Source organism: Asterias amurensis, chromosome 13 (genome assembly GCF_032118995.1).
Source record: "Asterias amurensis chromosome 13, ASM3211899v1".
NCBI classification, from domain to species: domain Eukaryota; kingdom Metazoa; phylum Echinodermata; class Asteroidea; order Forcipulatida; family Asteriidae; genus Asterias; species Asterias amurensis.
In genome coordinates this window covers 3,990,564-4,009,107 of record NC_092660.1, presented here as the reverse complement: position 1 = coordinate 4,009,107, position 18,544 = coordinate 3,990,564, and the positions used below count along the sequence as shown (strand labels likewise).

At 38.8% G+C, this 18,544-nt stretch overlaps 1 protein-coding gene across 6 annotated transcripts; it reads left to right on the top strand.

The window, feature by feature from the left end:
- Positions 1 to 42: 42 nt before the first annotated feature.
- Positions 43 to 18,483, top strand: LOC139945760 (post-GPI attachment to proteins factor 6-like). 6 transcript variants are annotated; one of them, XM_071943160.1, is made up of 14 exons: positions 43 to 232; positions 1,010 to 1,178; positions 2,253 to 2,460; positions 3,911 to 4,047; positions 4,679 to 4,965; positions 6,036 to 6,484; positions 6,934 to 7,151; positions 7,635 to 7,774; positions 7,955 to 8,133; positions 9,608 to 9,761; positions 10,556 to 10,656; positions 11,049 to 11,253; positions 12,847 to 12,935; positions 13,798 to 18,483. In XM_071943160.1, exons 1-13 carry the CDS (start codon positions 160 to 162, stop codon positions 12,918 to 12,920), a joined length of 2,394 nt encoding a protein of 797 aa, XP_071799261.1. In that variant the 5' UTR covers positions 43 to 159; the 3' UTR covers positions 12,921 to 12,935; positions 13,798 to 18,483. The 6 variants fall into 6 exon arrangements, with proteins under 6 accessions (XP_071799261.1, XP_071799263.1, XP_071799260.1 ...); XM_071943162.1 differs by having other exon boundaries at positions 16,360 to 16,487; XM_071943159.1 differs by lacking the exon at positions 12,847 to 12,935 and having other exon boundaries at positions 13,798 to 13,941; positions 16,360 to 16,430.
- Positions 18,484 to 18,544: the final 61 nt, after the last annotated feature.

Here is an 18,544-nt window from a genome sequence, read left to right as displayed (position 1 = left end):
CGTAAGATGCATACCGCCCTCAAGCGGCTTGTTTGGCTTCGATGAACTTAGAATAAAAAAATACATTTCTAAGAGGAAACAACATGGAAAGTGTTTCACAATATTGCTAGTTAAATCTCTATTAGTCTGTCAGTGAAGCTAAAAAGCAAGTAATATATAATGTTAACAAGATGTCGTCTGTGTTGTCTTCTCCATGTGCTGCTTTTGCCGTCCTTCTATCATGTAAACGCGGGTAAGTTTTCGGAAAATTTCACTGAACGGTTTTACTTTTTAACTCCCCTAGTCCCTACTCCCATTTCGCCCCCTTGTGTTCTGCCTGTTATGTATGGGATTTTTCGCCCCAAGTGTGTTTGTTTGTTTTTGCCAACCCAGCTCAATTTGTTTTGCACAAATTGTTATTTTGAGTTTCTCTTTTTAAACTTTTTATTTTTAAATTGATAAAGAATGTTCTTCATTAATCTTAATTATTATTGATTGACATGATCGGACATGATTGACAATTACCTTCTTTCTTGAATTGATTTGAAATTTAAATTGAATGATTGATTATTGATTGATTTTGATGTCATTTGTCATGAATCCCTACTTAGAAGTATAAGGCTCCCCCGTGAGCCTCATATCGGGGTGTAATCTTTGGGCCTCCTTAAAGTTATACATTTTAAAAATCGGCGTTGAATGATGAAAGTTTTACGACAGTTCGTTTGCCACCAAAATAACTGAAGTTTTCTTTGCAACCAAAACTTTCCCTAGACACTCAAAAAAAAAAATCAACATGTATATCGTTCGTAGCGTCATACGTTATCGACCCTCATATCATCCAAACTCGAAAGTTCAAAACAAAATTACTATCTGCTAGATTGAGTTTCATTCTGCTTTAGTCACTAGATGGATCATGTGAGGTGGTTACTTTTTGGGATTCTATGGTGTGCCAATATGGGGAAAAAATGGATGCTGAACTTGTTCTATTTTGTATTTGGCCTCACAATTTATCAATGAAATTTCCTTGCAGAGTTTGAGAATGGAGAACAGCTCTTCAGCACACAGCGTTTGTCAGAGTTCAATTCCTACGGCGATGTGACTGTGTTCCATACAGTGATACCCCAGCACTGTACATCAGTAAAGTGGAGTATTGTTGGGTTGAAAGATAATGTTGAATGTCCAGAGGCAACCATTTATGTGTAAGTATGGCCCGAAGGTCGGGTTTTCGTAGCTTGGTGTCTTGCCTTGCCTTTCACCTCTGGGACCCCGGTTCGAATCCCACTGGGGGCACTATGTGGATTGGGTTTTCAGTCCCTACTTGACTGCGTAGGTTAATTCTTTTGGGTTTTCCTCCGACATCAAAAACTGAAATTTCTTCATTGTCTTCTCTCTTCTGTTTGGCTGTAATTACAGCATTGAGAATTTATATCCAGATCTAAAAGCCTTCACGATCACTTAAAACATTGAAAAATATTATACATTTGTAGATTCACTTAAAGGAACACGTTGCCTTGGATCGGTCGAGTTGGTCTTGGAAAAGCGTTTGTAACCGTTTGTTGTAAAATGTATATGGTTAGAAAGATATTGTAAAAGTAGAATACAATGATCTACACAAATATGCCTCGAAATTGCGTGGTTTTCTGTTTACCCTGTCGACTAACACGGTCGGCCATTTATGGGAGTCAAAATTTTGACTCCCATAAATGGCCGACCGTGATAGTTCGCTACGTAAAAGGAAAACCGTGCAGTTTGGAGTGATACTTGTGTGGATCATTATATTCTACTTTTAAAACATCTTTCTAACCATATGCATTTCATAACAAACGGTTTCAAACGCTTTTAATAGACCAACTCGTCCGATCCAAGGCATTTTTGTCCATGGTATGAATCCCTACTCACTGTGAATGAAGTTGAATGAAATATATTTCACCTCTCAAAGTTTAAGCTCTATTATTCAACAGGTTTTTTAGGAAAAAAAAGTGAAAATCACTGCTCAAGCAATTTTTTCAGGCGAGTGAAGTTGATCTTGTGTACTTGTATGCTCAGTATAATTTTGGGATGCCAGTCAGAAGCAACTGAACATGTTACTACAGAGTACCCAGGGATCGCACACAGGTTTAAAATACAACCTGGGAAGCAGCAGCCAAGAGATCACCATTCAACATTTTATTTCAAATAAAAAATTAATAAGCCACCGAAGAAACTGACTGGGTATTTTTTCAATTTGCTCGTGACGTCTTGTGATGTGATTTTTGGTTTTTTCCTTTTTTCAGAGGTCTACAGCCAGGCAGCATCCCTATCGTCAATCCGTATAATACAAGTTTTCCAGCGAATACAAATACTCAGAGTCAACGTGACCTTAACCTGTTTCTACTAAAGACCAATCAATCGCTGTTACTCGCAACCGACATCCCCCCGCCAGGAGATTGGTACATTGTTGCATTCTTAGAGAAAAGAAACGACAGCAAGATATCACAGCAGGTGAGTTATTACATTATTAATAACAATAAAAATGAATAATAATAAAAGTTGGCTTCTTATAAAGTACTCAAATCCATCACCCATTGCGCTTTATTATTATAACACTGGGCCAATTATTTCATTTCTTAAACCATTGACTAACTGCTAGGTCTCCCAAACTACCTAGTTCAGAGGCTCTAAGATGTCTGGTCTAGAATGCTGTAGCTCGTCAGGTCACAAACACAAAGAAATACTTGCACATTACATTCCTAAGAAGCCTTCACTGGGTACCGGTTGAACATCAACTTGCAAACAAAGTCCTTCGCTCGTCCCCAGTGCCTTGCTTTAACCAAAGGCGCTGGGATGGGCAAACGTATCATGCATCACACTCACACTGCACCATATTTCTATGCACGACGTACTTTCTGAACAAGAATCTGTTCAAGTGATTAGCCCATCCCAGCGGTCCTGGATTGACTGGCCGCTAGGGCCGAGCGATACAAAGTCCTTCTGATCACCTTTCATGCATTAAAGTTCTCCTCACCTAAATACAACGCTTCTCTCATCAACATTCATAAGCCATCTTGCTCAGGTCTACGGTCTTCCACTGGGTTTGTCCGGTCATGAGTTCACTGGCCCGATGCTAAATTCACTGGAGTCCAGTGTTAATATCGAGCCCTTGGGTCAATTTCACAAAGAGTTAGGACTAGTCCATAGAAATAGAACCCAGAGAACGCTGAGCTTGGCCACCCTCTGTGTCGTCTGTGGGCGCAGCGTATCGATACCGCGCGATACGCGTGTATGGCAAAAGGATCATCGCGTGAGACGCGCATATGGCAAAATGGCAAGACGTCAGCGCACATAGACCGTTTCAAGTGTGTTCATTGGTCAATAATAATGTCATTGTATGGCAAAATATTTTGTGTCATGCGCCAAGTTTGCTTGAAGATAAATACATTATCACAAGCGCGCTCGTGGAAATACGGAAACTAGCTACTGCGTCCCATATCCAACTTAGCCTTCGGCCTCGTTGGATGTGGGACGCAGAAACGCTATATTTTTCCGTATTCCACTCGCGCTTGTGTGACAACTTATAATATTCCAACCTCCATGTGAAACCTGTGTCTGTCTTTTTAACGTATTTTTATCAATAATTGAGACGTCCCGAAGCTAACCGCTGAATTCACAATGACTGGGATGAATATTGTTGTCCAGCTCCTGAATCACACTTTCTACGTGCAATTCGTTATATTGGCTGTTGCCAGCTTGGGAGTTATATCCCCTTGTAAGAGTTTGCTGAGTTCCCTTGACGGGAAGATCATCTAAACAAACAAACAAACAAACAAACAAACAAACAAACAAACAAACAAACAAACAAACAAACCAACAAACACCCCTACACACCAACAAACAACCCCAACATCCTAACAGACAACATTAATGTTCATTTTTGTGTTTTGTATGTGTTCAGGGACTAGGAGGTCTTGAGTGTAGATATTTCATCCAACTGGGATTGTTTTATCAGCAACTTCGCTACGTACCCTCCCTCAGCACAGAATCAAAGACAGTCGCTGTGCTGACTCAACAACAAACGTATGCAGTCTATAGGTAAATCGCTTCAATTTGTTTATTAGAGAGAATCGTAGTATTAAATAAGCTGTAACTTGAGGTAGATCCCGAGATAACCCTGGAAAGCCTCAACAAACCTTGGAATGCAGTGTTTGCTTTGAGCATACTATTGATTTTTGGTTATCTCTGAGACTACTCTCAGTAATATTATTTATTTAGGTCAAAACACATGCTTCATTATAGGGACCCAATACTTATTGTTTACAAAATACTGTTTTGTACTTGACTGTGGAAATAAATGAACTGAACTGAACAGAGGCTAACCTCGTATTACTGCCTGTTTAGTTTTACTTTCCTCCCATTTGTAGATTATCACACTTAATCACACTCATTGGAGTCACAAGAAAAAAGTTGGGGAAAAAACTTGACTGTTTTTAAACATTGAGTTTGGGATTTGCAAAATCAAAACTAATTGTTGTACTTTTTTATTCAAAAACTATTGCAGTGTTGTGATCACGGAGGCCAGATTTAAGCTGGGAAACAATTTCCAAATCTCCGAGGTCAGAGTGAATTTCGTTCCAGAACTTATAAATGCAATTAAAAAATGTTTGCATTAAAAAATGCCAGTTTTACATTTATTGGAATAAGTTCTTCATTGTTTTTCTCGTAGATTTAACATTCCTGCCTTGACTAAATCGGTCACCTTCACCTATGAGAACTGCGAGATCGACCGGTCTAATAAGAGCAACAGCTCCAGTGACCTTTGCCCTGTTGGTTTCCGAGTCAGTTCAGATCATCTGGCCGGTAACTTGACCCAAGCCATTAACTGTCAGTCGCAGACGTCATGTTCGTTTACTGTCAATCAACCGCAAGACAGCACCTGGTACTACGTTCGTGTCGATCTGACGTCGAGTATAATCGTGGGGATGAATCTGACTCTGGGAGTAGAGTTACTCGGTAAGTAACATCCGAGGAAGTGGGGGTAAAAAATCATTGTTTCAGTTCAACTCACTTCAATTTATTACAAACATCATGTTAAAAAACATAAAACATTTTTTCCTGTTTGCATCTTACAATAATAATAATAATAATAATAATAATAATAATAATAATAATAATAATAATAATAATAATAATAATAATAATAATAATAATAATAATAATAATAATAATAATAAATAATATCGAAGTCTTATATAGCGCACGTATCTACCAAACAAGGTACTCAAGGCACTGAGTATATACAAACTTTCAGAAAGATATGTTATTGCAGTGATGAATTCTGAGACCCAATTGAGTAGCACCTTATAAGGGTTTACAAGGTGCTACGGCGCATTAAGCAGCCTCAACCAGGAACACCGGGGCGAACCCCTTCTCTTTTCAATAAGTGCACTGGGTTCTTTTACATGCGTTACACAACACATGGGACCAACGGCTTTACGTCCCATCCGAAGGACAAAGCAATGGTTAAGTGTCTTGTTCAAGGACACAAGTGTCACGGCTGGGGATTCAAACACACACTCTGCTGATCAGAAACACCAGAGTTTGAAAGAAAAAACATATGATAACTTTGGAAAAGAGAAAGGAAGAACTACATACATTTATAAAAAGATTAACTGGACAAAATATACAAAATATACAGTGATAGAGATATTTACAATAATCCTAAAAAATACTATGGAGACAACCAAATATTTTAAAAACCACCAAGGAACAATCAAAAACACTGTAGTTACAAGTACATGAATTTTAATCAGGGGTCTTTTCCAAACCCTGGCTTAAGCTCTGGCTCCAGGCTTCGTTTGATGTTGGGAACACCGTTCAAAATGGCCGATCGATCTCAAACTTCTACAGGTTTGTCAGTTTATGTATGTGGTGGATTACATAAAGTGCTTACACTGCCAGCAACTGTTTTGTTAGCAAAAACCAATTCTGTAATGTTCCTTTAAATCAAAAGGCAAATTTAAGAATGTACATCATGAAAAATATTCAGATCAATTGATAGATCAAATGTTTTCTCCTTACAGCATGTACAGACGCTGATGCATCTGATGTGGCTTACCTCATGATGGACTCATGGCAATTCACTTCCAATGACACTCTCCCCAAATGGGAGCACCTGTACAACTACTCGGTGTCATACGATGAAGCCTCGGAGAACACCCCTAAATCGACCCCTGTGTTCCCCTCGCGGACCCTCATCAATATTTTATCCCCTCCTACGAGCAATTTGCCCAGCCGCGATGCCCAAACCGCATCCGTTCTGGCTAGCTGGTGCCCCCCTGTTATTCGCCTGTCCTCATTCCAGCTCAGCAACTCTAACCCGTTTAAGATATTTATACAGAATGTCATCAATGCAACGGGCGGCTTTGATGTACCGCCTGATTCTCCGGTGATCTTGAAGTTTCAGTTGGATTCAGTTCAGGACATCGGAGGAACTTTAATTATCAGCGCTGATATTGGAACGGAAACTGAGGTAAGTTTCTAGTCTAGCCAAAAGTCTAGTTTAGCCTTTGTAAAAGGTAGTGTGTTTTTTTGTTCAACATAATGCTGACTTATTGACAACAGTTTCAAGAAAGATACAACAGAAGTGAATTTTGCTCATCGTGCGTCTTGCGTACACACGGCAGAATTTCTTAACGTTGGGAGCTGCAGTATTTCATAAAATGACGGATTTGTGAAGAATATATGACGATCAAAACCCACCGCAGAAAAATATATGCTGCCATGGAATGAGAATCTGTTGAAATTGGTGCTTTCTTGCAGGTAAGATTTGAGTTACGAAGCTTTGAAAAATTTTCTGCCCCAGAAATGTACCCTGATATCCAGGGCGTCACTGTAGTACAATACGAAAGTGAAAGACCACCGAGGCTACCACTTCTGTAGCTTTTCTTTTAACTCTCATTTATTTTTAATTTTTAACAGGATGACCCACCAGAGTTTAATAGCGAAACTTATATCACCCTCTGTCTACGCCAAGGCAGGATACCACACCTCACTGGCACAACTATATCTTGTGATCCAGCCTACAGTGTGACATTCAGTGCTGACGATGCCGTCCATAAGCTTCCATGGAACATACCATTTCCACAGGCGGGGGTGTGGTATTTGTCCTTGGAGTCAAGCTGCAAGTCCGACACTGGGTAAGGTTAAGCTTCAGTGAACTATTGCCATTTTCAAATTATCTTTGATTCTGTTCAACTTTACAATAACACACCTAAAGAGATGAATGAAAAGGAACAAAGAGTGTATGGGTGAGAAGAAGCACTAAACCTGGTTTCACGCTGAAACATCCTGATAAGAGGAACCCATGTGGCAGTGTCATGGCCGAGCGGTTAAGAGCACCAGATTCAATCTCTGGTGTTTGATCAGCAGAATGTGGGTTTTCCGTTAGTTTTTAGAGTCCGCCATCTTAAACCATCTTTAACCGAGCCAACAAGTCGGTTTGGTTTGGTCGGAACAGCGGTTCAACCGAACACGCGAAAACGCTCGACCAATGACCAAAGCTCAAACATGTTTCTGGTCAGGGTCGCCAAAACGCGCTCCTGCATTGATCCCAATCCTTCACTATCAATGTTAAATTTGAACATGGATAATATTTTGTTTGCTTGATTGTTCTTCCGCAGTATGGGGCCGTGCAACTCAACAGTGTTAGTGAGTGTTGACATTGGATTGTATGCATGTATCGATGGGTGTGGTCCGTACGGAGATTGTCGCAGATCCGTAGATATGGGTCTACAATACTACTACTGCAAGTGCTCAAGAGGTAACTTGCCTTAAAATACAACCTATAATGTGACTACATGGTAAAAATCGTGGTTTGTGCAGGGTTTGAAATTAACACTTTTGGATGGGGTATTTGCTTTAAGGCTACATGGGGTTAGTGAGTGTACTCTTCCAACAACCACTAATTTAAGCTAAATTTTGAGTATTTTCTTGTTTCTAGGCTATGCTGGTTTTGGATGCACTGACGATTCCAAGGCTTGGTCCCAGAGCTACTTCCTAAGCAGAGTCCTTCTGCTGACGCTCAGTAACGTCTTCTTCATTCTACCTTGTTGTCTCGCCTTGAAGCGACGCCATTTTGTACCTGCTGTGTCTTACTTCTGCACTCTGGTCTTTTCATCGGTGAGTACGAGCCCGTCTTAAAAGCGTCCCACAAATCAGAAATGGGGTTGAGTGTGGGTAGTTTCCTTTCTGTAGGAATAGCACAAGAGAATCCATTAAATAGCTCTCACTTTTTTTTAAAGGCTCTAATTAGATCGGTTAAAAATCTGGCAAATATTTAATTGGTCTGTCGTCGATTTCACCAAACTCTTCCTAACTTAAGATCAATCTTAGGACTTGGGACGAGTCCCAAACCTGCACTGTAGCATGCAGACCTTAAGATTAATCCTAAAATAAGTTAGGACGAGTTACTCGTCCTAAATCGAGATAGGATTAATTTCAGCGTTTCATGAAATCGTCTGCAGGTCCATTGGACCGCCAGAGCATTGAAAACACCCTTGTCATTTGAATGTGGCTTCAAAACAATGTTTCTATTTAATTATCTGGCTGGTCTCGTCCGTCTGACTGTCCTTGTCTGGTCCTAGTCTTGTCTGTCCCACGGTAAATTTTTAAAAAGCACTATGCTTCATATTTTGTCCTGCATGTTGGTAATAACTTAAAACGGAGTATCTTTAGCCATGTTATAATTATGTTTCAATTCTGTGGACTGTATAATGATTGAATTGCATTTGATGCTCTTGCTGTTGTTGCCAATATTTAAATAAATGTCTAAACACAGCATCGAAATAACCCACAATGTTTTATACTATCAACCTCTCCCCATTACTCGTCACCAAGAAAGGTTTTATGCTAATAAATATTTTGAGTAATTACCAATAGTGTCCACTGCCTTTAATACTTGCTGAGATAACTGTGTGTGGTGCACTTAAAGGGAAGGTACACTATTGGTAATTGTCAAAGACCAGTCTTCTCACTTGGTGTATCTCAACATATGAATAAAAAAACAAACCTGTGAAAATTTGAGCTCAATTGGTCATCAGAGTTGGGACAAAATGATGAAAGAAAAAACACCCTTGTTGGACAAGTTTGTGTGCTTTCAGATAGGAATAAAAGACTTCTAGCTAGAAGTCTTTTAATATTTCAGTGAGAAATTACCTCTATTTCAAAATCTATGCTACTTCAGCGGGAGCCATTTCTCACACTGTTTTATACTATCAACAGCTCTCCAATGCTCGTTACCAAGTCAGTTTTTAAGTTAATCTGGTTTTGAGTAATTACCAAACTTGTACCTTCCCTTTTAAACAATCACTTATTAGATTTAGACTTGTTTACATTGCTACATTTCTTTTTCTTGCACTATTTGTTGTTCTGGAACTAGTATCGTAATTAGTGATAATGTATTAAGATGTACACTGTTTATGTAAAGTGCTTTTAAGCGTAATAATTTTATGTACATGTAGTTATTACCAATATTTCTTCTTATGTAGTCTGTAGATTAGAATTGAAAATTATACTTTTGTTTCTAAGTTGGAAATTTTTAGGGATAATTTAACTAACCTTTGGTTTGTTTGTATTGCTTTCTGTGCACATGAAGTTCTACCATGCCTGTGATTCTGGCAGTTTGTGTATCATGAAGTACGACACCTTACAGTTCTGTGATTTCTTCTCTGCATTTATGGCCATCTTCCTGACACTCATAACGATGGCCAGATTACCAGTTCCCCTAAAAGCCACTCTAGAGATTCTAGGTGAGTACATTCATTTCAAAGGATTGCCCTGCCCTGCCTTGCTTCGCCTTGCCCTGCCTAGCCTTGCCCTGCCCTGCCCTGCCCTGCCTTGCCTAGCCTAGCTTTGCCTACCCTAGCATAGCATAGCCTTGCCTTGCCTTGCCTTACATTTCCTTGCCCTCCCTTGCCCTACCCTGCCCTGCCCTGCCTTGCATAGCCTTGCTCTGCCCTGCCTAGCTTCCTGCCTAGCCTAACCTAGCCTATATTTGCCTAGCCTTGCCCTGCCCTGTCCTGCCTTGCCTTGCCTTGCCTAGCCTTGCTCTGCCCTGCCTAGTTTTGCCTTGCCCTGCCTAGCCTAACCTAACCTTTCTTTGCCTAGCCCTGCCCTGCCTAGCCAAGCCTAGCATTGACTAGCATTGCCAAGCCCAGCCTAGCTTTGTCTACCCTAGCTCTGCACCATGTGGTTCAGGCATCGTGTTTTTTAATGATTGTGCTGTATTCCGAAATGATTTCAGATCCCGATCGCGGCCAAATTAAAACTAACAAATATCCAGTCTTGTCAAACTTACTATTTTAAAAGCTCTAGTGAAAGCATTCTATTGGACTTTGTCACTGTACCTTCATTTATATATGAAAAGGAACAATTATTTGACTCGCCCTGCTGGCTAGTGAGAAAGGGTTTTCACTCGCCCGCTGCTATTTCCACTCGCGTTTGGCGACCGGGCAATCGCGAATAAGCGAACCCCGATAGCTTCATTGTTCATTCAATATTTGCATTGTCCTTATATGGTTATAATGTCCTTTTATGGTTACAGGAGCATTTGGATTGGCCTTGGGAACCAGTTACAACCGGTTCAGTATCTGGGCTGTTGCTGTTCCAGTGGGTGTAGGTGGTGTCGTACTGCTGATGTCTTGGGTAAGTCTAGCATATGTTTGTTATCGTCGTTATTTTTTATCATAAGGATTTCTTATACTTCAATAGATGGTGACGTGGTGTTCTTGCCATAGTCGTGGCTGTAGCCGCTACTTTGGACATGGCCGTAGATTGAACCAATGGTTTTTGCTCAGGCCCAAACTTCAGCAAAGATTTCCCCGGATCACATTGTTGCTCAGAAGTGTTCACTCTCTCAGACAAAATTTAAATATGCAAATTTCCCTACACAAGTTAATTCAATAGTCGTTTTTTTATATCAAATGTAAATAACACCCCCACATGACCCAGTCTAGCCAATCAGAGTGCATAAACTCTCTGAGATATTTATAAATATTCTATAATTGGTATTGATTATTTTTTGTTTTGCTACTCAGTCAAGGCGTTGGTATAAACGCCGCCAGTGTTACCCCACGTCAAGAAGGAGATGGCTATGTTTCATTCTGCCCGGTATCGCAGTCATCGTCACCGGTCTCTGCATCTTCGCGTTCCTGGAGACGACAGACAACTACCAGTATGTCCACAGTGCGTGGCACGTTGCCATGGCCATCGGCGTGCTGTTTCTACTGCCGCCGCGAGAACGTAATGACAAACAACATTATAATCACATGTCCGAACTGGTTGACATAAACACACTGAACTCAGAGCTAGTAGTTCATGAAGACCCAGGATATTAACCTTTCAACTTTGACCCCAGTAGTGTGGGCCTAACTTGAGGTCAATGTGGTTTGGGAACTAGATTCATGTGCATTATCAATAATAATTACAGTGTGTGTGACTCTCGTCATGTTATAAACACAAATTGTATTTTATATAACTGAGATAATTTTTATCAGAGTATACTAATTTTTGTCAAAATATTTAATATTTGACCCTATGGAATGGGAAGGTCTTACCCGCTGGTAATAATCACCCCAATCCATTTTGGTATGAATCAGCCAGGCTGTTGGTATTCCAGTGTAGTTATGTCAGTCAGTTTGCTTGCTACAGCTTTGAGTGTCAGTCCTGACGAACGCTTTCAGTAAATGTTTTTTTTTTGTGGCATTTGCATGCTTTATATGTGTCAGTGTTAAAGTGTTTAATGTTGTATAGACCATGTGCACTTTGTGAGAGAGAACATTCCATGGCTTTGCTGGCAGGCAAGATACCACACTGGTCATTATGGAAAATGTTTACAAGTTGTGTCGTAATTTTCCAAGCCGAACAAGTTTTTAAATGTTATGCCCCGTTATTCATATCAAAAGATGACAAAAATCATAAAGTGCAATTTTGAAGATTTAATGTTTGCTTCCATTGGGCTGTGTTCGAAACGTGTCTGCTGGAAGCCCAGGCTCCATGGCTCTTTGGCAATTATGTGATGTCATAGGTCACATGGTCTGTCCAAGCTCATTAATATTCAGAGCATGAACATGACGCAGCTAAGTTATCAATTATGTTCTTTGTGCTGGCGTAAAGCATGGAGGTGAAACCATGCTTGAAGGCAGGGTCATAGATTGATTGATTTTGATTTTGTCAACAACAGGACTGTCAGTTCCTACCTTCAGCTCCACTGAGTTTCTGCGTATCTATGTTTTCTTTCTTGTTGCCCTTAACCTTGAATGGCTTTTAGCCTTGTTTTGGGCAACTTGCATAAATAAAATAAAAAAAAAAAAAAATGTAATGCTGATTCATAGGGGTGGACTTCACAAAGAGTTAGGACTAGTCTTATCTCGAGTTAGGATCATTACTCTATCCGTGCAAGTTGCATATAAGTTAGGACTAGTCCTAAGCTAGGACTAGTCCTAACTCTTTGTGAAATCGACCCCAGATACCACATACTCATGAAATGTGCAACTTGCTTTATTCCGCATACATGACGCTTAATTTCCATTTAAATTAATTTAATTCACCGATATGATGCCTCCCGTAAAGGGGGCAAATTTGGTAGGAGAAATCCTCAAGACCACAGGCCATGCAGCTCAAACTTTTCATAGGGACATCACTTATTTTACAAGACCAGAAGAGCTCACCTGATGTATAGAATTCTTTGTGCCAAGACAACCCCTGCTAAACGTGTGCAACTTAAGGGGCTTTAAGTTCAAATTCAGTGTTGTGATGCACTTATTTCCCAGTAGATAGACTCCTTATGAAAGTGGAAATAATTACAAGTCTCTAACCTCTGCTGCCCTTTCCCAGGTTGTATCGCAAACTTGGATGTGATCCCTGGCTATACGGCAGTTACACAGGTTGAATGGCCTCTGACTGACTGACACCCCTGAACAAAGGTATTAATAAAATCGATCGCCAGCGTTAGGGCTAGATAGCTCTGTTGGTAGAACCCGGCGCGTTAATCTGTAGGTCGCAGAGTCAAGTATCGTTCTAGTCAGTTTGTCTATGTTTAACCCAAGCTTTATGACACTGGACACTATTGCTAATTGTTAAAGACTAGTCTTCTCACTTGGTGTATCTCAACATATTCATAAAATAACAAACCTGTAAAAATGTGAGCTCAGCCGGTCGTCGAAGTTGCAAGATAATAATGAAAGAAAGAACACCCTTGTCACATGAAGTTGTGTGCTTTCAGATGCTTGATTTGGAGACCTCAAATTCTAAATCTGAGGTCTCTAAATCAAATTCGTGGAAAATTACTTCTTTCTCAAAAACTACGTCACTTCAGAAGGAGCTGTTTCTCACAATGTTTTATACCATCAAACTCTCCCCATCACTCTTAATCAAGAAAGGTTGTATGATACAAATTATTACGAGTAACTACCAATAGTGTCCACTTCCGTTAAAGGTTATAAGCTACAATTTTACACCAATTTGGTGAGAGGTTAGTGAATTTTGTTGGAAAATAACTTCATCACAAAGTACTGAAATCGACCTTAGAGCCCCTATTTATTTTTAAGCAAATAGACCTCTTTTTTTAAACACAATGTTGAGGTAATAGCTCAGGATTAAATAATTAAAACAAATGTTTATTTGAAAAATGTGTATATTATTTTAACAATAAATTTGATTTTACAGACAGTTAAATTAATATTAAGATTCTGAAAATGAGGAAATAATTTTAAATGACTTTGGTGTCGCGTTTCAGGTTATTGAGCTGTCGGAGTAACGATGGTTTTTATATGTTTATTTACGCAGAGAGTGATTACAAACTGATATTGAATGAGCCTTGTGATGATGATGTACTAAATATTCATCAGACGTCCGAACATTCTTCACCAATCACTGGCTATCCATCCGTTATCATCTGAATATTCATCACCAATCACTGAATATTCATCAGTAAGCTACTGAGCATTCATCAGCTAGTCATTGAATATTCATCAGTTGTCTTCTGAACGTTCATCAGCAACTATTGAATATTTGCTTCAGTTATCATCAGAATATTCATCACCACTCACTGAATATTCATTAGTTAGTCACTGAGCATTAATTGAATATTCATCAGTTGTCTTCTGAACGTTCATCGGCAACCATTGAGTATTTGCTTCAGTTATCATCTGAATATTCATCACCAATCACTGAATATTCATTAGTTAGCTACTGAGCACTCATCAGCAATCATTGAATATTCATCTGTTGTCTTTTGAACGTTCATCAGCAACCATTGAATATTCGCTTCAGAAATCATCTGAATACTCAGCGGTTAATGTCATGGCTTGATTCAATGCTGATTCTAATAATACATCTCTGAATATTCATCCGTTAGCTTCTATGAACGTTCATCAGCAACTTTTGAATATTCGCCACAGTTCTTGTCTGAATATTCATTAGTTATCATTATGGCTTATACTGATTCTTAGCTCTGTCAATGTATCACTGCATGACCTCATCAGGACACAATTTAGTGGCAAGTCGAAGGAGCTCCATTTTGTTTGTTTTTTAAAGTACTAATTGCTATGGATAGGGTTACTGTGAATTTACTGTTATCAATGTTCTCCTTTAAGTGTGCTGGTGAAAAGGTAGATACAGCATCCTGGGACCAGTAAATATGCTGGGCCCAATTTCAAAAGGCTGTTTTAAGCAGAAAAACACTGCTTGACAAATTTCTTTGCTAAGCAATAATTGAATGGGGCACATGCCACAACAATGTAAACTTCATGTTATTTTGGCTGGTAACCTGTGTCTGTTAAGCAATACCTTTCTGTGCTTACAAAACATAACATAACAATTAAAATTTATAAGGCGCAATTCCATCTAGATTATAGCGCACTAGAAAGAAATTACCTAGGAATAAGGCGAGTCTTGAGGACTTTCTGAATAGCATATAGAGTATTAGATTCCCTAATGGCAGTTGGGAGATTGTTCCAAATTATTGGCCCAGCCACACTGAAAGCCTTTTGACCTAGAATTTTGTTTGCTCGGGGAACATTCAAGCGAGTGATGTCAAGTGTGGACCGAAGAAATCGTGGAGGAGTGTAATGTGACGGTAAAGTGGTACTATAATGAGGAGAGCAATCTTAAAATGGATTCGTTCTCTTAGTGAGTTTTTGTGCTTCACAGGCTTTATGAAACCGGGAAGGGTCTCTGCAAGTGGTCCAGTTATAGCTTCATGTCACCATATACTGCACAGATTAGTAATATAATGGCTCTAAGTTCACGTCCCAAGTTGTAAAGATACTCGAATAGATATGGAGTAAATACTTTCAAATCAATTTGTGTTAAGCACTTGTGTTTCCCCCCCCCCAAAAAAAAAAAGATTACATTTGTATTACTCGGCTGGGATTCGAACCCCCTACTTTTGCCATTCCTGGGGTGGATTTCACAAAGGTAGTCCTGACTTAGGACTAGTCCTAGGCAATGCTAAGAGATAGGACCAGTCCTAAGTTAGGAGGATGAGTTTCTGGTCCTAACTTAGGACAAGTCCTATCTCTAAGCATTGCCTAGGACTAGTCCTAAGTTAGGACTACCTTTGTGAAGTCAACCCCTGAGCAGATATGTCTTACCGCGGCGCTAGACCACTGTGATTGCCAGGTAGCTAGTGGCAGTTCAGATCCTTTTTTTAGCTTTGGGTGCTGCAGCAGTTTATAAGCCATCAACAATGTTCGCATTTAGACCACGGGTGAGTTTTTAAAAACCGCTTTTGGGCTCTTCTATTGCAACACTTTTACATCCTGCTTCAATCATGGAAACTATTGGTAATTACTCAAAACAATTATTAGCCTGTAACCTTACTTGGTAGTGAGTGATGGAGAGCTGTTGATAGTACAAAACATTGTGAGAAACGGCTCCCTTCCGAAGTAACATAGTCTTGAGAAAGAAGTAATTTTCCACGAATTTGATTTCAAGAACTTCAGAATCAGAGTTTGAGGTCTCGAAATCAAGCATCTGAAAGCATGTGACAACTTTGTGTGACAAGGGTGTTTTTTCTTCCATTATTATCTCGCAACTTTGATGACCAATTGAGTTCAAATTTTCAAAGGTTTATTACCTTGTACATATGTTGAGATACATCAAGTGAGAAGACTGGTCTTTGACAATTACCAATAGTGTTCGGTGTCTTTAAAACTCTAAATGCATGTTGCCATAGTATCTTCCAAAAGAAAATTCCATGTCACGTTAAAATCGTCTCACAACTTACTTTGGTGTAAACACTCCATACTTTCATTTACAGCAGCAAATTGTGTGAAAGTTTTAAGAGGATTTTGTGTGTGTGACTGTAGTTTTATGAAGTCCATCTTCAACTGTTGATTTTTTCAGCAGGGAAAGATGATGAAAGTTCGGATGCTACTCCTTTGCCATTCAATGTACAGGACTTGACTCACAGTGAAGTACACCGGATGAATGTCGCCATGTCCGATAACTTCAGATACAACTAGCTATAGACCTTGACCAAAGAGTGCCATGCATGATAGAAAGACAAAATTGGGATACGATCAAGCTAAATGGGTTGTACATCAGAAATACCAAAATAAACTAGCCAAAACTTGGCTAAAAGTGTGGAATTAAATTTAAAGAATATCAGTATAAACCACAAGGGGAAACTGACTGAATAAATTTTGAAATGATGTTTTGGGTTGAACAAAGAATTGACTAGAGTGGGATTCGAACCAATGACCTCCGGATTAACGTGGTTAACGTGTAATTAAAGAAATTAAATTATTGCCAAAATACATGAAATATATCTTATTGGCAACTTACTTCCAGATAAATAACATCAACGAGGTGCTAAAATTAATATCCAAAGAAAAAATGCTGATGTAATTTCAATAAACAACCCTACTTTTGGTTTGACAGATTTGAAAATTCATGAAAATCTCAGGCCCAGGATCCCCCTATAATTATATTATAAACCGGACCTTTCCATGGTTATAATTCAGGAGTGTTTTTAAGACTCTTCTACATCACCAGAAATATAAATCTACAGGTTTGGACACTGAAATATTTCTTACTCTCTTTAATTAGTCATTTAGTGACAGCTTTATTTCTCATCTTGCTTTTTGTTTCAACCTGGCTATCCAATCACTGTTTGAACTGCAATAACAAGTTTGCGGTAATGGTTCATAGATTATTATAAATGAGTGACAAGTGAATTGGTGTAATTTATATAATTTGTTTATATATTGTTTAAAGGCATTGGACACCTTTGGTAATTGTCAAGGACCAGTATTCTAACTTAATGTATCCCAACATATACATAAAATAACAAACAATTGGTCATCGAAGTGTGCTTCTTGATGCCTGAAAAAGGCTTCAGGCCTGGTCTTTTATTGTTTGAGTGAGAAATAACCTCTTTCTCAAAATCTATGTTACTTCTCAGAGGGAGCTACTTCTCACAATGTTTTACACTATCAACAAATCTCCATTGTTTTTACCCAGTAAGTATTTATGCTCGTATGTATTTTAAGTAACTACCAAATGTCTCCATTGTCTTAAGCCTTTTGATTCCTAATTTATCCAGAAAAAATATCTTTGTTGTTTTTGTTAATTGCTAGCTTTGTAATAGTTTTTTTAGCAAACAGTTTGATAATGACGGGTTATTTGTATATATGTTTGTATATACATGTATGTGATTCATTGTGCTCATAATTGATTGAATGTATTTTTCATTAGAGATTACAAACTATATTTGAGCAATGACTTATGATAGAAAAAATACAAGAAAGTATTAAAACTTAGCTATTTCTTTGTAGAATTTCACTAATCCAAACTTGATGCAAATACTTTATTGTGCAATGTTTGTGCATTTATCTTAGGTTTAGTGTTTTGTGCAATTGTTTAGTTTGTACACAAAGTCCATGAAAACATCTCTCAATGTACAACTGCAGGAATGAGAATTGTCAGCCTTTTTAGCTGAAATTTATTCTCTGCCTAATAAAATATAATAACTAGAAGTTTGACCAGATACGAAGAAATCCTGCTGTTTGATCTACTTCACAATAGTGCTGAGAGGATACTGCAGTCGATTTCACCAAACTCTTCCTAGCGTAAGATTAATCTTAGGACGAGTAAAAGGAACACGTTGCCTTGGATCGGTCGAGTTGGTCTTTGAAAAGCGTTCTGTAACCGTTTGTTATAAAATGCATATGGTTAGAAAGATGTTGTAAAAGTAGAATACAATGATCCATGCAAACATGCCTTGAAATTGCACGGTTTTCCTTTTACCTTGTCGGCTAACATGGGAGTCAAATTTTTGACTCCCATAAATGGCCGACTGTGTTAGTTCGCACAGTAAAAGGAAAACCATGCAATTTCGAGGCAAATTTGTGTGGATCATTGTATTTGACAAAATCTTTCTAAACAGATGCACTTTATAACAAACGGTTACAATATTTTTATAGACCAACTCGTCCAATCCGAGACAATGTGTTCCTATAAGTTCCGAAACCTTATTCTGGTAAACATAATTTTGTTTTTTTCGCTTAGCAACTTTGTTTGCGCTCTG

Bases quoted from the DNA above. Each gene is read 5' to 3' on its own strand.
- LOC139945760 (XM_071943157.1), top strand. From the start codon at position 160: ATGTTAACAAGATGTCGTCTGTGTTGTCTTCTCCATGTGCTGCTTTTG. The intron at 7,152-7,634 runs GTAAGGTTAAGC...GTTCTTCCGCAG, and splicing joins AGCTGCAAGTCCGACACTGG to TATGGGGCCGTGCAACTCAA. The intron at 11,254-16,359 runs GTAATGACAAAC...TGATTTTTTCAG, and splicing joins TCTACTGCCGCCGCGAGAAC to CAGGGAAAGATGATGAAAGT.